The sequence below is a fragment of the Dermochelys coriacea genome, chromosome 17 (assembly GCF_009764565.3).
Source record: "Dermochelys coriacea isolate rDerCor1 chromosome 17, rDerCor1.pri.v4, whole genome shotgun sequence".
Lineage (NCBI taxonomy): Eukaryota > Metazoa > Chordata > Testudines > Dermochelyidae > Dermochelys > Dermochelys coriacea.
In genome coordinates, this window is record NC_050084.1 from 14,128,070 (window position 1) to 14,151,912 (window position 23,843).

At 39.5% G+C, this 23,843-nt stretch overlaps 1 protein-coding gene across 1 annotated transcript in view; it reads right to left on the bottom strand.

Annotated features, from left to right (window-relative positions):
• Positions 1-2,741: 2,741 nt before the first annotated feature.
• AUTS2 (activator of transcription and developmental regulator AUTS2) overlaps positions 2,742-23,843 on the bottom strand; it is a 983,370-nt gene continuing 962,268 nt past the window's right edge. Inside the window, 8 exon segments of the mRNA XM_038375820.2 lie at positions 2,742-5,658; positions 10,640-10,862; positions 12,130-12,213; positions 13,785-13,862; positions 14,456-14,597; positions 18,945-19,016; positions 20,866-20,895; positions 23,239-23,310. Coding sequence (XP_038231748.1) covers positions 4,416-5,658; positions 10,640-10,862; positions 12,130-12,213; positions 13,785-13,862; positions 14,456-14,597; positions 18,945-19,016; positions 20,866-20,895; positions 23,239-23,310 — 1,944 coding nt within the window. The 3' untranslated portion in view covers positions 2,742-4,415.

Genomic DNA, 23,843 nt, shown 5'->3' on the forward strand with positions numbered 1-23,843 from the left:
TCCATAGTGCTAGATACATAGTAAGAGAGGAATTATAAGCCCTTTAGGGTAGAATCTAAGTAGACAGGACAAGACAACACATGGGAGAAAAGTATTAGCTGTATTTTACAGGTGGAGAATTGGGGCACAAAATGATTAAGCAAGTCAACTATTTTTTAAATAGACTACTAAAAATGTATTACCTTGTTCCAGCACCTTAAGCAGCATTCAGCACAGATAACCTGTATGTATAGAGAGTTAGAGTACACAATCTTGCTCCCGCATGCTATCAAGATATATATTTATGTAACAAGCCACATTTGTAGAGAATGAAAACACTAGCAAAAATCTTACCAAACCTTCCTTGTCTTTCCTTGAGTCCAGTTTTCACTACCCCATCTGGATGGAGGCAATAAGGAATAAAAACCTACTGTAAATGGCTAGGGTCCTTGGGAAAAAAAATCACCCAAAATTATAATTATTGCATATTAGTGACTTTAAGTTTGATGAGCTATTAATCAGCAAAAAAGGCCAAGAGTAAATTACAGTATCAATAAAGTTTGGATAGTAGCTAGCCAGATACCTAGTAATCAAAGACAATGAAGATAATTAGACAGTAAAAAATTATGCAAGGAACAAGATAAACATTGTGTCAGGGACCAAATGCTATGACTGTTCTCAAAGAATCACTTCCTATACACGCTGCATTATTTGGCATTCCAGTTGGTGGTGTGATGAAATCTGCAAAACAACAAACTGCTGGGAAGGAGAGAGGTTTGACAAAGGAATTCAAGACAGTGTGTTGTGTGGGCATAGTAGTCCATTGACACAAGAATGTTCTACACTTGGAGTGTTTCATGCTCTATGATACGATACTCTTTCGGTCCATATAATTTTCACAGCTATTTGTACTGGGCTTTGCATAAACCTTATTGCTTTAATGTTAGATAGTCCAAAAAAGGATTTAAGAGAGGTGGGTCTTGATGGAGAAACCCTGTTAAAATGATTAATTGTCTACAGCAGCTGCTAACTTCTCCATTTCAGACTTTATTTTAAAACATGTTAATCTCATTTAATCTCTTATATGTAAGGGCACATTCTTGTGTGTGCCACACCTGATAAGGACTGAGTGTCTACTGGCTTCAATAGAAAGTGAGGGTCATCAGCAGGAACATACTTTGCACCTTACATGACTGGGATCATAGTTTATACAATCAGTCAGGGATCAACTTTTCTTCCATTGAAATCATTGAGAAAGCTCCCATGACTCTTAGCACAGCGCTCTCTGGGATATGTCTGGAAGAAAGACTCTACGTAAATGTAAGGTCATTAGGCATTGCTCGCTCTGAGATCCCTTCCCCATGGATTTGTGCACGTAGATGCTTCCATTTCTACAAGCTTCCTTCAGTAGTTTCCATTCTTCCCGATCCATCTAGGACTCTGGCTTCCTTCAGAAAGTCAGAACGATTTTTAATGACACACATGCAAAGACCAGGACTGTCTCCTTACAAAGAGAAAAGGAAGCAATTTTGTTTCATTATGCAACAACCGTACATGCTGCTGAGAATATGCAGAGTTCACACAAAGTTGAATTTTAAATAAGTGATAGGGCCATCTTTTGCTCTTAGTTACACAGGTGAAAATCCAGCATTACAGGTGTTAAACATCAGATTTAGATGAGTGTAACAGTAGAATTTGGACAACAATGTTTCATGGGAGGAAAGATATACAGTACAAGAGTATAATTTGATGAGCAAAATGACTTGAACGTATGCTTGTATACACCAATTGTACACAGCAATTATGCTTACAAAGAGAGATGTGCTGTGTGTATTAGAGAGGGAGGACAGATTTATTAGATCTTGTTCAAGATGACAAATTTTAGCATCACAATTACTTCTGCCAAAAGTTACCTGGTTAAAGGCTTGCAAAGGGCTTCTAACAAATGCAGACTAAAAACCTGAAAGTCAGACATCAACAGGAGCTGACATTTCTAAGCAGAATGACAACAGGAAAGAGCAGTGCTAAGTGGGGCTGAACCATTTTTAAACCACAAAAAATATTCATGTACAGATTAAAAACCATCTCCTATGAATTGATATTTCTCATGCAAATATGCACAAAATGTTGATTTTAATGGAGGGAAAACATCTAAGGCCATATCCTCAGCTGGTGTAAATCGGCAACACTTCAGTGACCTGAGTGGAACTGTGCCAGTTTACACAAGGGTTCCAATTCATCAAGGTACTTACGCACCTGCCTAACTTTGAGCACCTGATTAATGGCACCAGCTTCACTTAGAGTAAGGCAGGCATTCAAATACCTTGCACAATTGGGACTTCACCAAAGATCTATCCTCCTCTTTCTTTCTCCCTCCTTATAATACCAGGCTTATTTCTACAGCGTGACCCATAGAGAGTTTCTTTTATATTTTTCTCATGGCTGCTTATTTCTTAGGAACAAAAGCCCAGTCTAGGGAAGAAATATGATTTCTTCCTATTGCAATGATGGGGCACTCCACACAAAGAAGCACCTGGCAGTTTAGTTCACATTTTTAATAACATGGCACAATTTAACATTACACAGTCTTCGCTGATGAGGAAACATGCTGAAGATTCAGAGCCGCTTCACTTTCTTTTCACATAGGATCTAGAAAGGACTTTTATTACATACAGGATAACAGCAAAAAGGTTGTATATAACCATCTCTTTACAATACTGAAAGCTACCACTACGGTTCCAGTGTACATATTCTTCTGGGTTGGGTTTTTTTTGTTTTTTTTTGTTTGTTTTTTGTTTTTAATTTTTTTCCTTTTGTTCTTTAAAAAAAAAACCACCGCACAACATCTGGAGTTCACAAATTGAAGCTCACAACTAAACTTTCAGTGACTACTAAAATAGATCTCTGATCATGAGAAACAACTGTCTGTAGTTAGACATTTTTTTATTTCTTTTTTTTTCTTTCTTTTTTTTTTTTTTTTTGCCAAAACAGGATAAACAACTTCAGATACCCACTTTAATACACTAGAAGGACCAATGGAACTAATTTTATTCATACATATATTTACAGTCCAGTAGACAAGATATTGTATTCTTCTGATAAAGTCATATTGTCTCCAAATATTTAGACAAGAAACGTAATGCATTATAAAATAGTGTGTTATGAAAAGACAGAAATTTCAGAAGATGATGCATTTTTTTTTAAAGGGCCATTTCTCCTGTGATCAGGGAAAACAAAGCGACCTTGGTTAGCTATTCACAGACTTTATTACCCAACTGAAACACAATAAATTGCATTATGAAATCTGCACTGGAGTTCAGACTAAACTACTGATCCACAGTGAAAATATATCCATCATTTTAGGAAAATATTAGCTTTCTTGTAGGATTTGTTTCAGTGTAGCTAAATTCACTTAACCAAAAAAAAAAAAAGTGTGTGTACAGATAAAAATGACACACTGATCATAACAACAGATTCAAATAGCTATAACCAGATGTTTTTCCAAAAAATAAACATGACATGTTAAGTGACAAAAATTCTGGGAAGTATCCCACATTTGATTGTTAACTCTGTTTAAACCCATGTTAATAGGACTGAAAAACCATCCATCATATTAGACACTATGGTGTCAGTAATTATATTTTGCTAACCTGCACAAGGGCCTAAGATTGACATGTACTACGGTAACATTAGCATCTTGATGCTGGGGTTTCATATGGAAAACTACACTTCTAATGAGTTGTTTTGTCATCAAAACAAGCAAGGAAAACAGATTTATATAATAGATGAGCTTGTTCAGGGAAAATATGACTTTAAGTAGGTTGTGTGTTGAAAGGCTCCTTTGAGTTATACAGGCTTTTGTGAAAAGCCTTAAAATTCATTGCATAGTTGAAGGGGTTTAGCTGTCTATAACAATATATGTAACACAGTATAAGCAAACTGTGTTGATCAATATTAAGTTTGCAAATAGCACAGTTTAAGAAGTATTAATGTTTTATGTTACTTAATTTTATCTATTTACATTTGTACAAAGTAAAGCTTTCATCTTACCCTTTTTGCATATATGAACCATTAACCCATGAAGCAATCTTTTTACATAGATATCTACAATTGTCTTCACTTCTGGTCTGAAAGAACTTTGTACGATTGTTGTTGGTTTGTTTTTAACCAAATTATGATGATTGATGTCTTGTTCTTCAGTTCAAATTTTGAAACTTTTAAACTAGAAATAAAATAGAGTAGGAGACACAAGGAACGTATGGACTTGGCTAAAAGATCTGGAAAATTTCAACATGGAATATACAAAAAACCCATTTCAAAATCTTTGCGCTTGGGTCTATACATTTTGTACAGTGGAGTCACATCCACAGTCTGCGTCAATGACTAGCAAGAAGCTCTTTATATCATGTTCAGTATCTCCTTATTTTTTATTCTCTTTATCGAGCTTCAATGTCCTTAAGGGTGTGAGAAGGAGGCCTCTCTCTCATCTCTGTTGTCAGAGGAGTAGTCCTTCTGGGAGACCCAGGCCGAGGTCCCAGAGTGGAAATAAGAGGAGGAGGGGCACTGAGAGCTGCTGTGGGAGGAGTTTTATTGAGAATGCCATTCTGGTGTCCTGTCGGGGGACTGACTCTGGGATAGTGCATGCTGGGAAGTCCAGGCGTGATTAAACTTGGGTGAGGCAGATGACCATCCAAGGCGGCAGGGTGAACTGAGTGCAGGCGTGCATGTTCGTAGTCCTCTCTGAGCATATGTAACCGTTCCCTCTCATCCAAGTGGTTGCCCCTCTCATGCTCACGTCGAGGATCCATGGACAGAGAATGGTGGTGGTGGTGGTGGTGGTGATTGTAGTCGTGAGGTTCCCTGTCCCTGAACGACCTATCGGCTTCATATAATCTTGGCGTGGAAAGACGATGAAGGGGATCATTTCTTAGCAAAAAGTCTCTGCCCAGAGGGTCTCTCCGATGAATATCGAGCTCTCTGTAAGGATCTCTCAAGGGATCCCTCATTGGATCCCAGTGGAAAGACGGGTAGGGAAAACGTTCTCCACCTGGGATTGGGCTTATTCCCATAAAAGGTGTCATCATGCGAGTCCTGTCCAGGCCACTGATGCTGTTCATGGGGTGTATACCAGTTACACCTACAGTCATAGGCATAGACACTAAGGAACCTGGATGGATGTTGGCTGTAGATATTGGTGGTGGCTGGTCAGATGACCTATGCGTCTGAGGTCCCTCAGGTGGAACATCATGGTCTTCCTTCCGTTCCTCCTTCACTTTGACTTCACTGCTTTTCTTCTGATTATCGTATGCAGGCTCATTCTTTCTCTCAGCCTCACGGTTAGAAGTGCTATTAGGCCTGGTGCTCTCCACAACAGGGGGCCTAGCGTAGGGTGAAGGTACCCTGGACATTTGCTTAGACTCTTCCACTGCCCTGCTTTCATGGCCCAAGCCTTCTTTCTCTGACGAGTAGTTGTCCTTCACCTTGTGTTCTTCAACATTCATGTCCTTCCGAGATTCGGAGTGATCCCTCTCTCGTTCTTTGGGTTTCTCTTTCTCTCGAACCTCAGGATTGAGATGGCTCCTGATCTGCTCAGCTGAGCCGCGGTTATGTCCAAGGGAGTTCACTGGATGGATAGGTGCTGGCGAAGGATGACTGGAGTGTCTTTTCTCAATACTCTCCCTAGAGAAAGCAAAGTGTAAAGGTTAAGGATTTGAGAAACTCTGAAAATAAAAGAAAGCACCATGCTCCTGACTCCCTGTTCACCATTGTGCAGAAAGCTAGTAATGTGCTATTTTAATGCATTATTTCCTTTGGCAGAGGCATATGTGGCATTGCTAGAACACCCCTTCTCTACACTATGCTTGTTCTATTTATCTAGACTCGGGAGAAAGAAGGCCCCTAGAGCTGCTTTGCAAACCATCTGACCAAATCCTCAGCAGTCATGTCAATGGAGCTATACCAACAGAGATACCGGCCCCCTCTATCTGTATAAGTTTTAAACAGCAGCCTCAACAGTTTGTCAGAAGGTAAGCAACGAATAAAAACATCCTAACTCTAGCCTCAAAAATAAGTGAAGAAATTTAATTTAAATTGCAGGAGTTACATGATTTTTACCTGACTCCTCCCAAATGTATTTTAATTGAAGTTGGTGGGGGGAGGGGGGAATGAAGAGGCAGCATTTATTTTGCATTGATTTATTGTTTAAAATCTCTACCCTACATATCTAATTTCTTTATGTATATACTCTGCATCCTTCTTGCTTTACAATTTGCACTGAAGAGTTTGAAAACATAACAAAATATACCCTCCATAGTACTACTTGATGGAGGCTTTCAGCATCTCCCTAAATGTGCCAGCAGCTCTCTGCGGGTGAAACTGATCCCAGTCCAAGAGGTCAGAAGGGCCTACCACTGAAACCCTCAAACTAGGCCTTAAGTGGGACATCAATAGTGCATAGCTCTTGAGCTGACTACCTGCAAAAGTGTGAATTTCACCCTTTATGAACAGCTATGTCCCTGCTCAAGAAGATATCTCCCTGGACCCTGATAATCTTGCTAATAAGAGCCCTGCTTCTAGCCTGCCTTTTTGAGAAGACCATAGAGAGAGGGTTGTGGCCATGCATCTCTGGCATTGCCAAAAAGTTTCCATCTTTCCTGGACCCATTTTATTTTAGATCTCTGTATGGTACAGAAATAGCATTAGACAATGATCTCCTCCTGGTGACAGATGTATATGCTGATCCCTTTAGATCTACGGTATCAGCTGTCCTTTGAAACCAACAACAAGAAGGTACAGTAGACATGGGTGCAGTTTCTGGCAGTGATACATAGAGTAGCTTCATTATTTACTCTGTAAAAGGGGTTATGTTGGGCGATCAGCCATGGGAATTCTCTCATGTAGGGTACTACAGAATTCTCTTCTGTTACATGTGTAGGTGAGGCTATTAGGAAGGACAACAAGGTAGCCTGAGCAGTGTCACCCTCCATCTCTAAGTCTCTGTTATCAGACCTGGGAGAGGCCGTCTCTCTGCTTTCTCAGTGTCTAGCCATGATTGGGACTTGCGAGAGGCTAGGTGGTTGAAGCTCAATCCAGAAAAGACAGGAAGTATGGCCTTGGAGGTTGGAGGACACATCCAGAGGAGATATTTAAGAGGTTATCTGCCCCATCAGTTGAGCAGTTTGGCTTGCCTTTTGTTAATAAGGCACCCTGTATAGGGCTCCTGTGTATAGAACGTAGCTGCTTTCAGGTGGTCACTTAGCAGCAGCAGCCAAGGGATGACATCCTTTCATCTACGCGTAACCTCTTGGATACGGATCTCGCTGCGGGCATTCATGCCTTTTCTGTCTCCAGACTAGATTACTGCAATTTTAACTTCATAGGCACACGTCAGAAAACTGCTCAGAAACTTCAGTTACAGCAAAATGGAACTGCTCAGCAATGTGTTTCTAACAGCGTGAATTTGATGCCCACACTGATTTACTATACCTTAAATGTTTGGGACCCTGGATACTTTAGAAACCGTCTCTCTCCTCATGTTCTGTACCAACAACTGAGATTAGTTGAGCCATACAAGCTGGATTTGAACATCTGGAGGTGGGGATTTTAATGAATGCCCCTCAACTTGGGGTCATGATTCCTTTGTTTCTCCAACAGAGCGCAAGTTTGTGGACTTCCATGGCACACTGCAATGACTACCTATTAATATCAGTTTTTGCTTGGGAGAGTGATTTAGGGACTTCTTGGTATTTTTATTTTAAGGAGAACCTACTGAGTTCTTTAGTTAATGCTAAATCAGTTTGCTTTGTAATTTATATATTTTCAATTGTGCTTGAAATAAATGCTTTCTGTAACCAATGAATATTAAATTACCATACTTTTGGATGAATGAAATAACCATTTTTCTCTGCCGATTCTGTCCTATTCAATTAAGCAACCAGCATATACTGATGAAATTATCTCAAAGTGCACTAAGATTCTATCGTTACATAATAACTCAGCTAAGTAAAATGTAGTCTAGTGGGTAGAGCTGGAGACTGGGAGTCATTTAACCTCAGATCTACTTTCTGGTCTGTCACAGACTTGCTCTGTTAACTTGGCCTCATTTCTGTACCCCAGTTTCCAGTATACTGACCAGGCAACATTTGCTTTGGAATCCTCAAGTGAACATGCAAAGTACTGTTATTACTAAATACAACATGTAATGTCTGTTGCCAAACTGTATATTGCCAGGCACCTATTGAGACTTCTCACTATGATTATTTTACTGCATTTATGTTGCTAAAAGAATCAATAGGACTCGTGATATTTTCTGCTCTGGGATTACAACCACCTGAATGTCATCTGCAAAAATTCAAATTGTTCTCTGATGCCTTTTAGATTACCTATTGTTGCTGAGCACAAGAGTTCTCATCTTGTACTCACTAGCTATTGTTTTCTTTCTAAATGCTGTAATGCAGTGGTGCATTTCTTAAAAAGAAAAGTGACACTGATACTAAAGGATAAAGAGTGTCCTATATCAGAACATACCAATGTAAAATTAGAGCAATTTTGGGGTCTGACTGTGATTTACCTATGCTGGTTTCATATGAATGCAACTCCGTCAACTTCAGTGGAGTTACTTGTAATTTACACTGGTGTAAGTGAGATTAGAATCAGGCACTATCACCTAATCAGGCTAACATAATTGCTGCATGATGTTTGGTAATTATCTGCGCATATCTAAACCCTGTAGAAAAGAAACGATGGTCTTGTGATAAAGGCACTGTAGTGGAACTCAGGAGATAAGTCCCAGCTCTGTCCTAGACTACTTGTGAGATTTGTGGAAATCAGTTTATTTCTCTGGACCTCTAGATCTCAACTATAAAACGAGGCTAATACGTCCATACTCCACAGGGATGTTGCGAGGATAAATTAATTAACATACATGAGGTGAGCAGATAGTATGGTGGCCCCAGAAATATCTAGATAGCTAGTACGTTTCCAGAATGGATTTTCCAGCATCTTCAAGTACAGGTAATAGTGTTACTATATTGCAAAATAAAACTCTTGAAAAAAATCACATTTTTTTCTGTTTGATACATTATCATACTAGGTTAGAGAAATCAGTATTCTACTTCTATAAAGCTGATAACTGTAACTGCGCAGAAGTATGATGTATGAATGAAGCTTAATTTTTTCAGACTCTGAAATTAGGCTGATCATTAAAAAGAAATATGCTTGGAACTATGACATGGAGTTCAGAGCGATGCAAAAGCAGCTGGCAAGGAATATATTTCTGAAAGGGATTGTCTTCAACAGAGATACATGTTGTAACAAACGACAAAATATCAAATGAAATACTCATGTAGTTCTAAAAATCTACCCATATCCACAGTAAGTAAAGTTATTCACATGGCTAAGTGTCTGCAGGATTGACTCCCCAATTTCCTTTGAAGCATTAAAACTAGAGCTGAACAAAACGAGGCCATGCGATCACACAGAAAATATTCCAAATGGAAAAATATAGTTGAAAAGATCTGTAGCTTGACTTACTTAAAAAGTTCTTAAAATGTATTTTTAGAATATCAATGTGTTCATGTAACATCCTTTAAAAAAGAGGTTACTCATGAGTATACTCGGTGGAGTAGCCAAAAAAACACATCTCCTAAATATTCAAGGAAGAAAGAAAGAACATTAGCTATTACCTAGCAAAATAACGAATATGCCATCTTAGCAGGAAAGCTGTTAAGCTACACTTGTTGAAAAAGCTGAAATCCGTTCTGCATGTTTTTCAAGCAGGACATAACGCTGGCTGACAAAATCTTATAATTTGGTTCTTAAATGTTAATAAGAATTGTTATTGATGTAACTATAATGGGAACATTTCTGAAAAAAAAAAAACTGACCAGGTTTTAATTTTCATTAACCCTTTCCATCTTGGATAGGTTTACACTAGTGTCCGAGTCCACATAAGGCATTAAATTAAATAAGGCATGAATTAAAACAATGCTCTGAAATGTACAAAACCGATGCAAATATGTTTTTTTTTAAAAGGACTCAAGGAAATGTAATGTACTATATGAAAATTAAGACTTACTATGTCAGTGAACCATGACATACCTGAACATTTTCCAGTGTTACAATTGTTTATTTTAAATATTACAAATGAAAGATTAATACCTTTGAAAAATATTGCTAATGCATGTAAGCCCAGATTTACAAAGGTATATACATGCTGAAAGATGCAGATAGGTGCCTAGTGTGATTCAAAAAAGTACCTAAATCACATTGGCACTGGACACCTGTCTATATATTTAGGCCCCTAAATACCTTTGTAAATCTGCCCTGAAGGACAGGTAAGCTCTGTGGGTCTCAATCTATCCTCACTTTACACTGGCAGAGCTCTCCTGACTTCAGTCAAGTTACTTTTGATTAACCCAGGTGCATATGAGAGGGAGATCAGACTGTCTAGGCCTTCTAAGAAGTATCTGAACAAGAACTATGTCTTCTGAATTACTAGCCTAGTATCATCCACATTGACAGTGTTAGTTCTGCAGGGATTAAGTGCACAATTCAATCTGTGGAAGCTGTGTTTTAACCAGGGGCCAGGCTGGGAAGGGTTAAAAACTGAACAGAGCCCCACGCTTTGAACTAGACAATTCTTGGAAGCGTTCTTTCGTACCTTTCTTTGTCATCTTTACTAACAGATGAGTCTCGTTTATCTACATCTCTATCTCTGTCATGAGCTGCAGCAGATGAACTGCGCTCCAGCTCTCCTGGCTTCAGCCAGGGCGGAGGGGTCGGGAACGAAGGAGGAGTTCGGTGCAGTCGGTTCCAGGGTTCATGAGGGTTGCTAAAGCTCTGCATACTGGGGCCATCCTTGTGGCCGAACATTGAGTTGGGTGCTGAAATGGTGAAGTGGAAAACAAAAAGGTTTAAGAAAAAGCTATGCTTTAGTGAAGGTACTTACCAAAAAAACTTTTACAGCACTCAGAGTTAAAATGAATACATATTATTGGAGGCTGGAAAAGGAAAGGAGATTAACAGAGATTCATTAGAGGCTCTCATTCCTAACACTAGACAGGCAACTGACAGCTGTTTAACTGCAAAATGGAAATTCTGTTTATAAAGAGAGAAAGGATCAGGCAAAATTGACATGTTTCTTATTCCAAACATATTGGAGGCATCAGGGAATGAAAATGATAACAATTCAAGATATGGGACTTGCTATATTCAGTCAGGGACTAGTGCAAAATACATGTTTAACAGACAATACCTTGCAAAACCTTCAGATTCGAAACACATACTGTATACTACTGAATTTAGTAAACGGCCATTCTCAGCTTTTCAAAAGTATTCAAAGCATTCATTTCTACCGTTGGCTGGTCATTAGTGAGCAGCTCTTAAAAACATGTCTTTCTGGTTACCATCCTGCTTATTTCATTTTCTCTACTTAAATTTCAACACGACTTTGGCAGTGAGTAGCTATGTCATAATTAGACATTAACATGCTATTACTGTTTGAAAGCTAAGATCCTCAGCTTTCTAGACACATAAATTCACTGCCTTCTAGCTCTAGTTTTTCAAGATGGGCATGATGAAAACAATGTCAGATTTGAAGGGTGGGGGGAAGAGGAAGCATGACAAAAGGAAGAAAGATGTGATTTTTAGGGACTGATCTTTTGTGATTGGCCAAAACTATGAAAGATTTAGGTGATTCAATGCAAATAAGAATAGGACCAGTAAGCATTTTCAAGTTCAGTTTCTGGATAAGTAGTCAGAAAAGAAAAAATATTCCCATCTAAGGCTAGATAAAGCAGCAAATATTAACTGTTTTTGACCATTACAATGGAACTCTTAGGAATTTCTCAAGTTAATTAAATTCATGGGTTCTAGGTTACTTTTGTCTTTTAAAGTACATAAGGTATTGTTACCAGTTGGTGGTATGTTTAACCTGAACTATGAAATACATAAAGAATAATAATTTGTTTCTGAGCACAAATTTGCATCCTCTAAAAAATAACGTCTGTTTCTGAAAATCAGGTCCCTTGTGACTGTGTGATCTATGTAACTGATACAGACACAGCAGACAGTCACCTTCACTCAAAATCCTAAGTCACGCAATGAACAAAAAAATCAAAAGGCAAATTTCTAGACAAAGAGGTTACTCACTAACTGTCGGGTTCCCAAGTCCCCCGAAGGCATTACCACCCACTGCAGCGAGACCGGTGAACGTAGTTGGTCTATTAAAAGGCTCTGAAATCAAATGGGAACAATTAAAAAACATTAACATGTTGGTAACTGCGATGAAGCATTAGTGGAAAATCCAACTGTATTATGTTTGCATATCGTGAAGTCCACAACTATCATTAGCTGAACATGATCCAAAATATGGCAGTGTTTAGAGAAAAAAGAAATCTTTTTTCAATACCAGCACAAAGGGATCATTTTATTAGAAAATCTCTGCTTCAAAACAAAAGCAAGACTTCAAGAACAAAGAGTCTTGGGGCCCCTGCATTATTGGGAGTGGTTGCCAATGTGTTAAAGCTGAAAAAAAATCTCCCTTTTTATTCCACTCCCATCCCATATCTATTCCAAGTGCTCACTCATGAAATGCTCCTGGCTAAAAGGCATTGCTGGCACCATTGATCCTACAGAATACTTTTAGGCCGTGCGCCGGTCACGTCTTCTAAACCACATTCAGGACACAGCTAGAATAGCCACATTGACAGAATGTCCACATTTACTATGCTATGGAATCATGAGATTGATCTGGGCATTTTCCAGTGCTGCAACGTTTATTGTTAATTTTATATATGAAAAAGTAGTTTAGAGCCTTTGGAAAGTGCTGCAAATCTGTCTTTTTAGTTTCTTTTTCTTTTTAAGTATCTAATGTGTGTAGGACACAGGTAAGCTTTGTGGGTCTGGCTCTCTTTTCACTTTACAATGGGAGAAGTCTAGTGGCTTCAATGAAGTTACTTCTGTTTTACACTGGTACAAATGAGAGGAGAACCAGCCCTACTGTTTTCCAATAGGTAAGTTAAAGGATTCCTGGTGCAGAATGACAAACGGTTTCCATGAGTTCAGCGTGACATCTCTGTGACCCTCCCAAACCCTGTCCGCCCAGAAACAAAAGACTAATTTAAAGTCTCAAACTCTGATTCACAGGCGGTAGCATGTTGTATTACTGCAACACTCTATGTCAACACAGAGCGTAGCTTTTCATTTAATGCCTTGAATTATTCCTTTTTTAAAACCAGGGTTGCTGCTTTTCACCAATGCAAGCAATTACACTTCTTACCATTATTTTAGAGAGTTTAAATCTACAGTAGTCATGACTACAGTGAAGCTGAATCAGTATTGTCTGACTTCACTCAAAATTCCAGGTGAATGATTTCCAAGTGTTTTTTCTGGGTTGCTCTTATTTGTACCTAGGGCTGCCGCATGGTAGAAAAGAGTCAACTGATTGATATTTTTATTTAGTTTTGTAAATTTTGAATAACTGGCAGGGCACGCAGAGTCTTTGTCTGGGCAGTTTTTATTCTTAATCAAAAGAAAGACAGACAGACAGACAGACAAACATTATTTTTGAGAGGGGTAAAGCATGACAGCTGTTTAACAATACTCTGCGACCACTGGAGAACAGTTTAGAATAGGGAGTGAAATACAACGTAGCCAGTTGTCATTTCAGTGGGTATTTAGGAAGGCAGAATGTACCTGCCCACATTGGAATTTGGTGAGGACACAAACTATGCTTATACATTATTTCCCAGTTCTGTTCACAGTTAATTCTTTACTGAGAATCTGTAACTAGTTCTTGCACTTACCCAAGTGAGCAGCTGGGTTGAGAAAGTTGCTATGATGGGGTGGAGGACCAAAAGGGGTGCCAGCTGGATGAGCAGCACCTACCAAGCAAAGCCAAAGGAAACAATTTCCTGAATCAGTAAATGAACCACAGTGCTCTTGGCTATATTCACTGTTGTCTGTTATGAAATGACAGCACATGTACATGGCAGAGGTTATCTTAATCCCTGTACGTGGCCTGACTCACTCTCTTTTTCAGGTGTCCTCAACCTGGGGGCTGTGACCCTCAGGTACAGGTCACAAACAGATGCCTGGGGTCACAGCCATCCTGTCCTTCCCATATTGCTAAATAAGGGGTCTCTGCTAGATTAAAGGGGGGGGTGCAGAAAGTTGCACTATGGAAAACATTGAGAGACTCTGATCTGTCATATTTCTAATGCGCTATCTTCATGGCACCTAAGCTACATCTCTGTGGAAGTTTTCTTCCATTCAGAGTACGTCTGGCATCTCATCAGGATCCTGGCTTTAAGTGTGGAAAATAACTACAAGATTCAACAGACCAATGGTCATTAAAGTATTTGGCATTGAGCTCATGAGAGCAAACCTGATTGGACGTTTCCTGTTAGCACGAATGGGATCGGCCATCCAACTAATATTCCATAAGAAGAAACATCTGAGCTTCTTGAGTACTTACCGGCTGCAGAGAAGAGAGTTGAAGGGCGGGCCAAGTCATGGGGGTGGTGGATGGCTCCGAAGAGGCTGGGACCTGGTGGCCTGCTCAGAAACTCAGGTTTCAGGCCAAAGTCCAGCTTGTGTGGATCAGACTGCATCTGTTTCTGAAATGGAAAATGGGATTCGAAACGAGACCTTCCTAAGAAGGAGCAGTAAAAGGCACCTTCAGAATCGATGGTTGCAGTAAAGTAGTGACACTGAAAATGGAAAGATGCCTTGCCAGGGAATGGTGTAACAGGGTGTCAGATACTGGGATCCTGAACAGAAAAGCAGAGAGATTCTTGTGATTCTTCTAGATAATCACAAAAGGCGGAACAATCAAAGGGCGGAGAACAAGAATCAATCTCAGACTCAGGTTGATGCTTTCTTAGGGTACATCTACACAGCAAAAAAAATCCCCATGGCAGCAAGTCTCAGAGCTCAGGTCAGCTGACTTAAGGCTTGAGGGGCTTATGCTCAAGAGCTAAGAATAGCCATGTAGGTGTTCAGGCTCGGGCTCGAGCCTGGGCTCCGTAACCCGGCAAGGGGATAGGGTTTCAAAACCTGAGCTCCAGCCTGAATGTTTCACTGCTATTTTTAGTCCTGTAGCACAAGACCAAATCAATTGACCCAGGCTCTGAGACTTGCTGCCACAGGATATTTTTGCTGTATAGACATACCTTCAAAGGCCCCAATTCAGTGAAGCACTTAAGCATGTGTTTGAATGCCACCGAACGCAATGAGATTTAAGCAATTTAACTGCTTGGGTGAATAAATTAGGCCTAACCTAATAATAAAAGCAAAACCCAGGGAAGGCATTAGTTTGGACCATATTCTGTGTGTGTTTGTACAGGTGTGGGCTGTGCTAAGAGCAGGGTGGAACTACCACCAGTTTACAAGTGTATCTTGTCAACATATGCCTTCACAATTACAGGAATCGTATACCAGTAATGTTAAGTTTGTAACTTAAACCTACAAAAGCGAGAAGTATCAAATTTAATGTTGAAACCTCCCCACCCCATAAACATCAGTCTTCAGCAGTGACCTCAGACTGCAAACACAGGCAGAATTGGTCAAGTTAGGGATTGCGGCTACGTCTATACTATGAGCTAGGGGTGCAATTCCCATACTCGTGTACACACACTCGCACTAGCTTGACACGAGCTAGTGAGCGTCTAAGTTGCTGTGGTAGGACACATAACAGCAGTGGAGGCACAGCTTAGCTGTGCTGTGTATAAACCCACCTGAAACTGGTGGGTACATATTTAGCACAGTTAAGCTGTACATCAGCTGGCACTCCCTGTGCTACTGCCTCTCCATTGTTATTTATACTTGTGGTAGCTCAAGGCAAGCTAGTAGGCGTATGCGTATATGAGCAGGGAAATCACACCCCTAGCTCGTACCATACACATAGCCTGAAAGGAATCCAATAAAGGATGGACCGAGTCTTAAAATCTAAAGAATGTTTGATTTTTGACTGTGTGTATCACAAATTCAAAGCAAGGCGTTGTATTCCATTTTCATTATTTACGTGGTATTGGAATTTGCTGATTAATGTGCAAGTCCAGCAGAGTGAATTTTAAAATACATAATATTGAACCAATAATCTTAACGGTAATGTTAGAGCATGTAACAGTTTATAAATCAATATTTAATACTGTGCCAGCTCAGAGTACGGACTTTACAATGATATAAATATGCATATTTAAAAGTTATGACCAAGTTAATGTGCATGCCTAGTAGCAGTTTTTCACTTGCTAGTAACTTGTCAATGTAGATGTAAGAACAAAAAAAGGCTCATCCATGTTTGGATCTAATAGTCTGCAAAATATTAAAATGCAAATGATATCTGATGTAAGGGTAAGTAGTACTATTTTAGGGCTCGAATAATTTAAAAAAGGAAATAGAAATACATACTCGTCAGCGGAGTCCCTGCATGCCAAATATTTAGCTTATAAACCTTTTTTTTTTTTTAAAAGAACAATTCATTTATAAACCCCTGATAACTGCTCATAATAGCAAAAGCTGGCAGGTATGTTAGTTGCAGCAGTATGAACAGTGTGATGAAATAATGAAAAAAACCAAAACACTCCCAAACTGTATTGATAAAGGACCACCACAGATGGATTAAGAACTAAGTACCATTTGCTGAATGTGCTGGCTTACCTTACAAGAGCACTTAAGAAGAGCTGATGTACTTTACATTGTGCCCCAATGTAAAGTACATTAGGACTGGATTCAGGAAAATATCCCTGTTCGGGAACGCCCTTAAGCGTGTTTCAAGTTAACTAAATGCTTAAGGGCCTGATCCAATGCCCACTGAAATCACTGGAAAAACTCCTATTGAGTTCAGCGAGTGTCAGGCCAGGCTGTAAGTGAATCCCTGAATTGGGATGAACTTAAGCGTGTGCTTTTCTGAATCCAGGCCATAATGGGACTGTATTTTTGTTTCTATATTCATAGGGCACCTAGCACAATGGGAATCCTGGTCCATGACTGGGACTCCTAGGTGCTGTGGGAATACACATAGTCACTAATAATAATAGGCTAGATTATGGCCTGTGTAAGAGGCAATGTAAATTACCATGGGAACTTTAGCAAGGCTTTTAATCAGCCGGACTATGCCTCAGGAGCTCCCTGGTATTCAGGAAGAATGAATAGGCTGCATAAGACCTTAGGATGATGCAGTTTGCTCCCCTCTCATTAGCTAGTGTGGAGGAGAGCTTTCTCCTTCGCAAACCTGGGGATCTAGGAGTCTCTGTGCTCCTCCAGCCACTGAGACTGCAACTGCACCTAGCTCTTATGTAAGGCTGCACATGGGGGCAAGGATCCTTGTGTCCTGCCCCAGCCTGACAGCTACACCTGGGCAAAGCCCAGTCTAGTTTAGTCATAGAAAGTTGTATGAGCATGAGTGCTATGTTAGATGTTAATATGCTAGGTTGCAAAGCACAGTTCCATTAACTTCTTGGGGTGCAGGAAGCAAACTGTGCCTTATGGAAGTGATAAAAAAGATAGAACAATGAAGGTTTGTGCATAAGGAGGAGGGCGATTCCCACCAGGAAGTTTCAAAAATACCTTTGTAACTGAACTGAAATAATGAAACGTATTTTCTGGGTATGTTTGGAAAAGTTAATAAAATCAGCCTCACACAGACAAGCAAAAGCCTCCATAGTTCTACTCTATATATTTAAACATGGGAGTGTAACTGAAACATTAGATAAAATCTATACCAATGCAAAAACAGCACCTAGTATGATTTAGAAGTTTGCCTACATGATCTTTCACTGAGCATCAAATCACAGAGGAGTCAAAGAATGTAGATAATGGCAACGATAATTTCATTTCTAGAAAAAATCTTTTCAATAATTTTTTTTTAAAAAGACATAACTCTCTAGGTCAATAATTGTCTCTCTTTTTGGTAATGGGAAGATGAATGAAGATCACTGGCAGGGGAAACGTAAGGAAGCAAAGAGGAGAGATTCATCTAATGCTGCAAATTAATCTTTCAACCTTGTTTAAAAGGGTTGTTTTAAACTCTGCTAGCTCCAGGCTTTAGTAACTGTTCAACATCTCCATGTTCTGTATAGATAGGACTTCTTACAATTGACTCACATACTCAGGATCTCTAAAGTGATATAAAAACCATGTTCATTTTGCAACATGTACAAGTTTCTAACACACAATCAACACAGCCTACTGACTCATCTGAAGTTGAAAGTATTCACAGCAGAGAATCCCTATGGCTTACTGACTATTAATTAGCTCAGAGGTTCAGGAATTATTTGAAAAATATAATGGAAATATCTAAAAGGAAAAAAACAAAACAAAATCACGCACTCACCAAGCCACTGGACAATCAAAATACCATTATAATATGAATGACAATTAACCCTAATGATTAAATTAATTAGTTATTTTATGTTTGTATAACACCTAGCATAATGGGGCCCCAACCTGGTTGTGCTTTTTCAGTGCCACAGCCACACAATAATTAAAGCTGGTGAAGATATATTAGACAGCATGGGGGAGGGAGAAGAGGGAAGCTCCTTGTGCCTTCTAATACCCTGGAACACCATTAAAGTCAACGGAAGATATGTATTTTAAGCCTTAGACTGCTTTTTAAAATCTCAACCACTGTATTTTCACTTCCTGGTCTATAAATAGAACAAATCTCGCAGTTCATATACATCCTCCACTTAGCTCTTCCCAGTCACCAGTTGGCATTGAAAGTTTATGTTCTAATGTCCCTGGCCACTAATGACACAGACATTTCCTGAGTGATTGTGTCTAGGATCTTACAGATCAATTAAGCCTTCAACGTGAAACAAAAATAGGAGACTAAAATGTTTCTGTGCTCCACAGTGTCGTTTCAACGATGGTAGAGCAGAGCTCATGATGAGTGGTGAACCTTTTCCACCACAGATTTGCACTGAGCAGCTCCCCACAGAGGTGTGACTGCCAAAAGGACTGACCTTGACTTTTTGTTGGTGATGATATATCTGCCAGGCGATATGAACGTGCATAGCACACCACTTTCCAGGTTTCTGGAGAAACAAAGAAGTGACATGAAATCAAGAACCATCAGAGACACGTGACACTTTTCTGTGGTTATAGGTTACAAGCTTCACTGATTCACTGCATCCAGAGAGAAGGGGCCGTGAGGGAGCTGGTTTTGGCTCCCTGATTCTCTGCCATGGCACAGACCCTGATTAGGCGACTATCTCCTGCTGGAGATAGCCAGCCATTCCCTCCCAACTCCTGTCCCCTGCATTAGGAAGGTGGCACAGGAGCTGGATTTGCCAGTGTGAGGCCCACTGAGGAATCCCTCACATCAGGACAATGGCAGATAAAAAATGTTTCAGGTCGTCTCTGCTTCCTTTGCACCACCACAGGAGCAAAGTGGGGCAGAGATTCTGCCCCTGGATTAGGGCTTTATCTGTCCCTCCAGAAACACTATGGATCATCACCTTCTCAAAAAAACAAAAATCCATCTTTCGTTTTATCAGCTCTTCTGATGCCAGCTAGTGCTACTCAGCTGGCTGAGAACGTGGCTTATCTCAGCTGAAATCAATGATGCGGTATATGCTAATCCACATCAGCTATTTTGCATAAGTAGAGCACTTCACAACTGTACATCAAGTGCAATGATTCTAAAACACTAGCTTCATCAACAAAGAGGTGAAAAAAAAATCTTTTTTTTTTTTTTAAAATCAGCCAAGCGCTTAAAATGAGCCTGACTCCTCACTATAACTTGGTCAACTTTGCCTTCAAGTCCTTCCATAATTTACTTTTAGCTGCGGGATATGTTGAAGAAGTTGGCAGTCCAGTCAACTCGCCCTTGTTGTGTGGGTGAAAGCCTGTTTAACTTCACCCTCTGAATCTGTCCTCTAACCTGTATTTCATATTATTACTGAAACACACGCTGTAAAACACCTGCTAGTGCTATTTGTTTGTCTGCTAAGATTTCAGGAAGTCGTTTCTTAAAAGGACACATCTAGAATATTCCTTCCCAAACACTGTTAATTAAGCATATGTACTCCACATCTAACATCTGTTCAGATACAAAAACGGTCATAGGAATGAGGAGAATTCTTCAAGCCACCTGTGGCTTAAAGGCTGTACAACCTGGTAGTATTCTTACAAGCCTGAACTTCATAGGCAGCATAACATGGCAAACAGCTCTATTTTCTGTTTCTAGGGTTTTTTTTTTCTTTTTTAGAGCTTTTATAGAGTAAGCAATTATTACAAAACAAAAACACCCAACCTTCTGCACATCCATTGAGTCTAGCTATGTTAGTGAATATATGGAGTTCTTGTCTCCATATTTTCAAAAAGTTAGACTGCCAAAGAAACTTATAAAAATTAAAAAGGCATCAGTACTGCTTTGAGGTGTCTTCTTAATTCCTGGGTTTCCTCATCTGAACTGGATTGTCTTCTAAATTTAACTGTCAGCTTCTTGGGGTTAGGACCCTTGTCTCAGTTCAAGTTTGGTACAGCACGGAACAACACTGATATTGAAAAATAGATAATAAAAGACTAAATCTAGCAGTCTTTTCTCAGGCAAAACAAAAACAGAGTTTTGCCTGGCTAGTACTGCAGGATTTGGCTCAGTAAACCTTGTGAGTCAGAAAGATAGAAAGCTCATCATATTTAACCTCCAGAATTCATTGTGTTAGTGGGTTCTGTAAGAAGCACAAACAATAACTTCAAAACAATAACTTCAATAACTTCATGCATATTTCACTTGAGCGACCACAAGATTCAGGTATAGAGGGACCTACCAAGCTTTTAACAAACATGCTGCACATGTTGCAGATATAACAAGGCACTCCTTCATAATTAGTCTGCATTTTTAACCCACTGGGAGGAGTGTATCAGAGGAAAGTGTCTTACCCTCAACATGGGCCTGAACGGATCTGTCAACTGTGAAGAAAAAATGACAACTTGGTTACATGCCTGTCACTCAAACAATTGCTCTAATTAACAAATTTGTATTGCTTCATTAGGAGATGAAATTAAAATGTTATCATTTTACTTTCAAATGAAGTCCTTTTGGAGAATAATTAGTCCTTTTCCTCGGTATTAGAGCCAATCTCCTTCCCCCTCCCCCGTGACTGTTGTACGTAAGTGTTGACAAGCAACTAAACAAGTCTCATAAAGAGCATTCTGCCCTCCGGCACTATTATTAATTTGTTGATTTAACACTATAAAAATGGAAATTTTGCAAATATGGAGAAAAACATGGCTAATGCCTTTGGGCAAATTTCTGTTCATATATTTCTAAAGTGGCTAACTCGGGAGGAGATTGGGAGGGGGTCTTGGCCACCTTTCTGCAGATCTGCTGGAAAGGATTGGGTTGGAACTGGCTGGAATGGCACTTTGAAAGTGCCACCACAAACCAGCAACTATGTCCGTTCAGTGACTATGGTTTTAAAAAAGGGCACCTGGTGCTCTACTTATAAAATTTGAATAGACAATACAGACTGGCATTGACCGGTTGTCGATGGTTTCTCTGCAACGGATCAGCTTTGACTTAAAAGAGGGATTTTCACACTGGAACAAATGTGGATAAAGAATGTTTACACAAAAAGCATTTTTTGTTTGTTTGTTTTTGGCCAGATATTTTCTGTCATCCTCCTTTGCTCATGCTTCAGCTATTTATGTTTTGACTAACTTCAATAAATAGCAATGAAAATATAAAATAAATTCATTAGTTATTTCTGACATGTTTGGATGTCCCTCTTGAAATGCCGTGATAAAAGGGAAGGGAGGTTTACAGATATAAGAGGATGCTTTGCAGGAAGCAACGACAGCATACCATATTATCTTGGAACAATCAAAACTATGCTACAAGTTGAAAGGAAGTATACAGCTAAATGACTTAATGGAAGATGCTCTCATTATCTTTTCAACTAGATGAATACACAGAAACAAAAATGCACAATTTGTTTTGGTACAAAGCCAAAGTGCGGCACCAGCTGAGTTGGGACCCAGCATAAAACTCATAATTCAACACCTGCAAATAGCCTTACAATACATAAAAGCTGGGCCATCTATAGCAGCATGGATTTTTTTCATTGCTTTCAAATAGGGAGTTCTGCTTAACAACCTACAGGATAACATCACTCATTGTAAACAACAATTAACAGTTGAATATAAATTTCTAGCCTGCCTACGGACATTCATCACCAGGATTCATTTGCCTGTAAAATGGAAAAATGCCCACAGCTGAACAGTCAAGACCAAAATAAATAAATAAAATGTGCAATTTGGTCTTAAAAATCAAAGAGTGCCAAACGATCAACCAAGTGTATCAATATTTCATCAGCATAATCAATACTGTAGTAAATATGGGAATACATGTCATAATCCAATTATAACCTATCAGCATAAAACTTGTGGATGTTTATAAACCTTATAATAGATTTGGAGTTTATCCTTTTACTCATGAGGATGTTACAGGAAAGGGCTTTTCCATTGCATGGTATATGCTTTGTGCTAATGATTAAAGACCATTCCTTTAAGTTGTTATGAGCCTCATCATCCACCCATTGATGTTAATGGTAAAATTTCCATTGACTTTAATTGTGCAGGATTAAGCATTTCTAATGCCTTGTCTACACTTATGGCAGTGTGCAGAGTATAGGCACTTTGTATGTAGCTATATGCTGCTGTGAAAGGCAAGTTGCGTCCACGCGTATCACTGCAGTGTGTAGCTGCACAAGGCAGTGAAAGGCTCCAGTGGGTGGAACAAGCAGGGAAAGGCTCCGGCACCTGGGAGCTTGATCTTTTCCCAGCTTCCTCCCCGCTACCAGAGCCTCTCACTACAGCAGGGAAAGACTCCAGCAGCAGGAAGGCTGTAGGACATGATGCTGCTACAAGTAGCAGTGTTCAGATGGGAGGCACTGCTGGGTTATGTAAAGAGCAATGTATGGTATATACCCTAGGGCTCAAATGTGGAGTGCACTCTATTCCACTTGCCTAAGCCACGCGTCACCGTCCACATTGCTATTTATACCCCTCCTAGGTGGGCATGCAGTGCCTGCACTCTATAAGCTCCCGTAAGTGTAGACCTAACTTAAGATGCTCTTCTAGGTACCAGACGGGTCCTAACTCAGCACGGGGGATGGCCTGGATGACCTCTAATGTCCCTTCCTGCCCTACATTTCTATCAATCTATGACAGAGTCTCTCATAGTCCTATATTATCTGGATTATTAGTTTTAGTGGCATTCTCATCTAAAATGGCATAACATTTCCAACATACCCTGGGGTCCTTCTGTAGGAGGGTATGTGGGACAGTTCCCGGTCTGGCTGCGACATCAATAGGATTGGAAGTCTACAAATGTTACAAGAAAATGTCATGAGTTGTGACAAAATTAGAGGTTAAAACTACCCTGTTTAGAGTTAATATTCCCCAAAGAATAAAGGTGGCATTTTAAAAGGGAAGGAACACATCATGGTTTAGTAAAATGTATAATACAGTTTCAATTTTCCAAACTTTATTGTCCGAAGTCTTCTGGTTATTCAAAACAGGGTAAACAGAATCATGTAACACAAGAGCAATAGTTACACTGGAAGTTCAGTCCATAGTCCAAAACTTGATTAGCCAAACTTATATAATTCCCCGCAATGGTATTTGGAGCATCAAGCTTGTACCGTATAGCTCATCAATTTTATCACCTGGAAATAATTCACTGATGGCTGTCAGTGACATCAATACACTGAAACAGACTAAGGATTCTAACTTCATTGTCAATACACAATTTATCAGTAATTTTTTTAGTTGTAACAATGCTATCAGAAAATGGCAACACCTCTTTAAACAAACAAAAAGCCTTTCCCATGGTTTAGATTTAAATATTCAGCCAA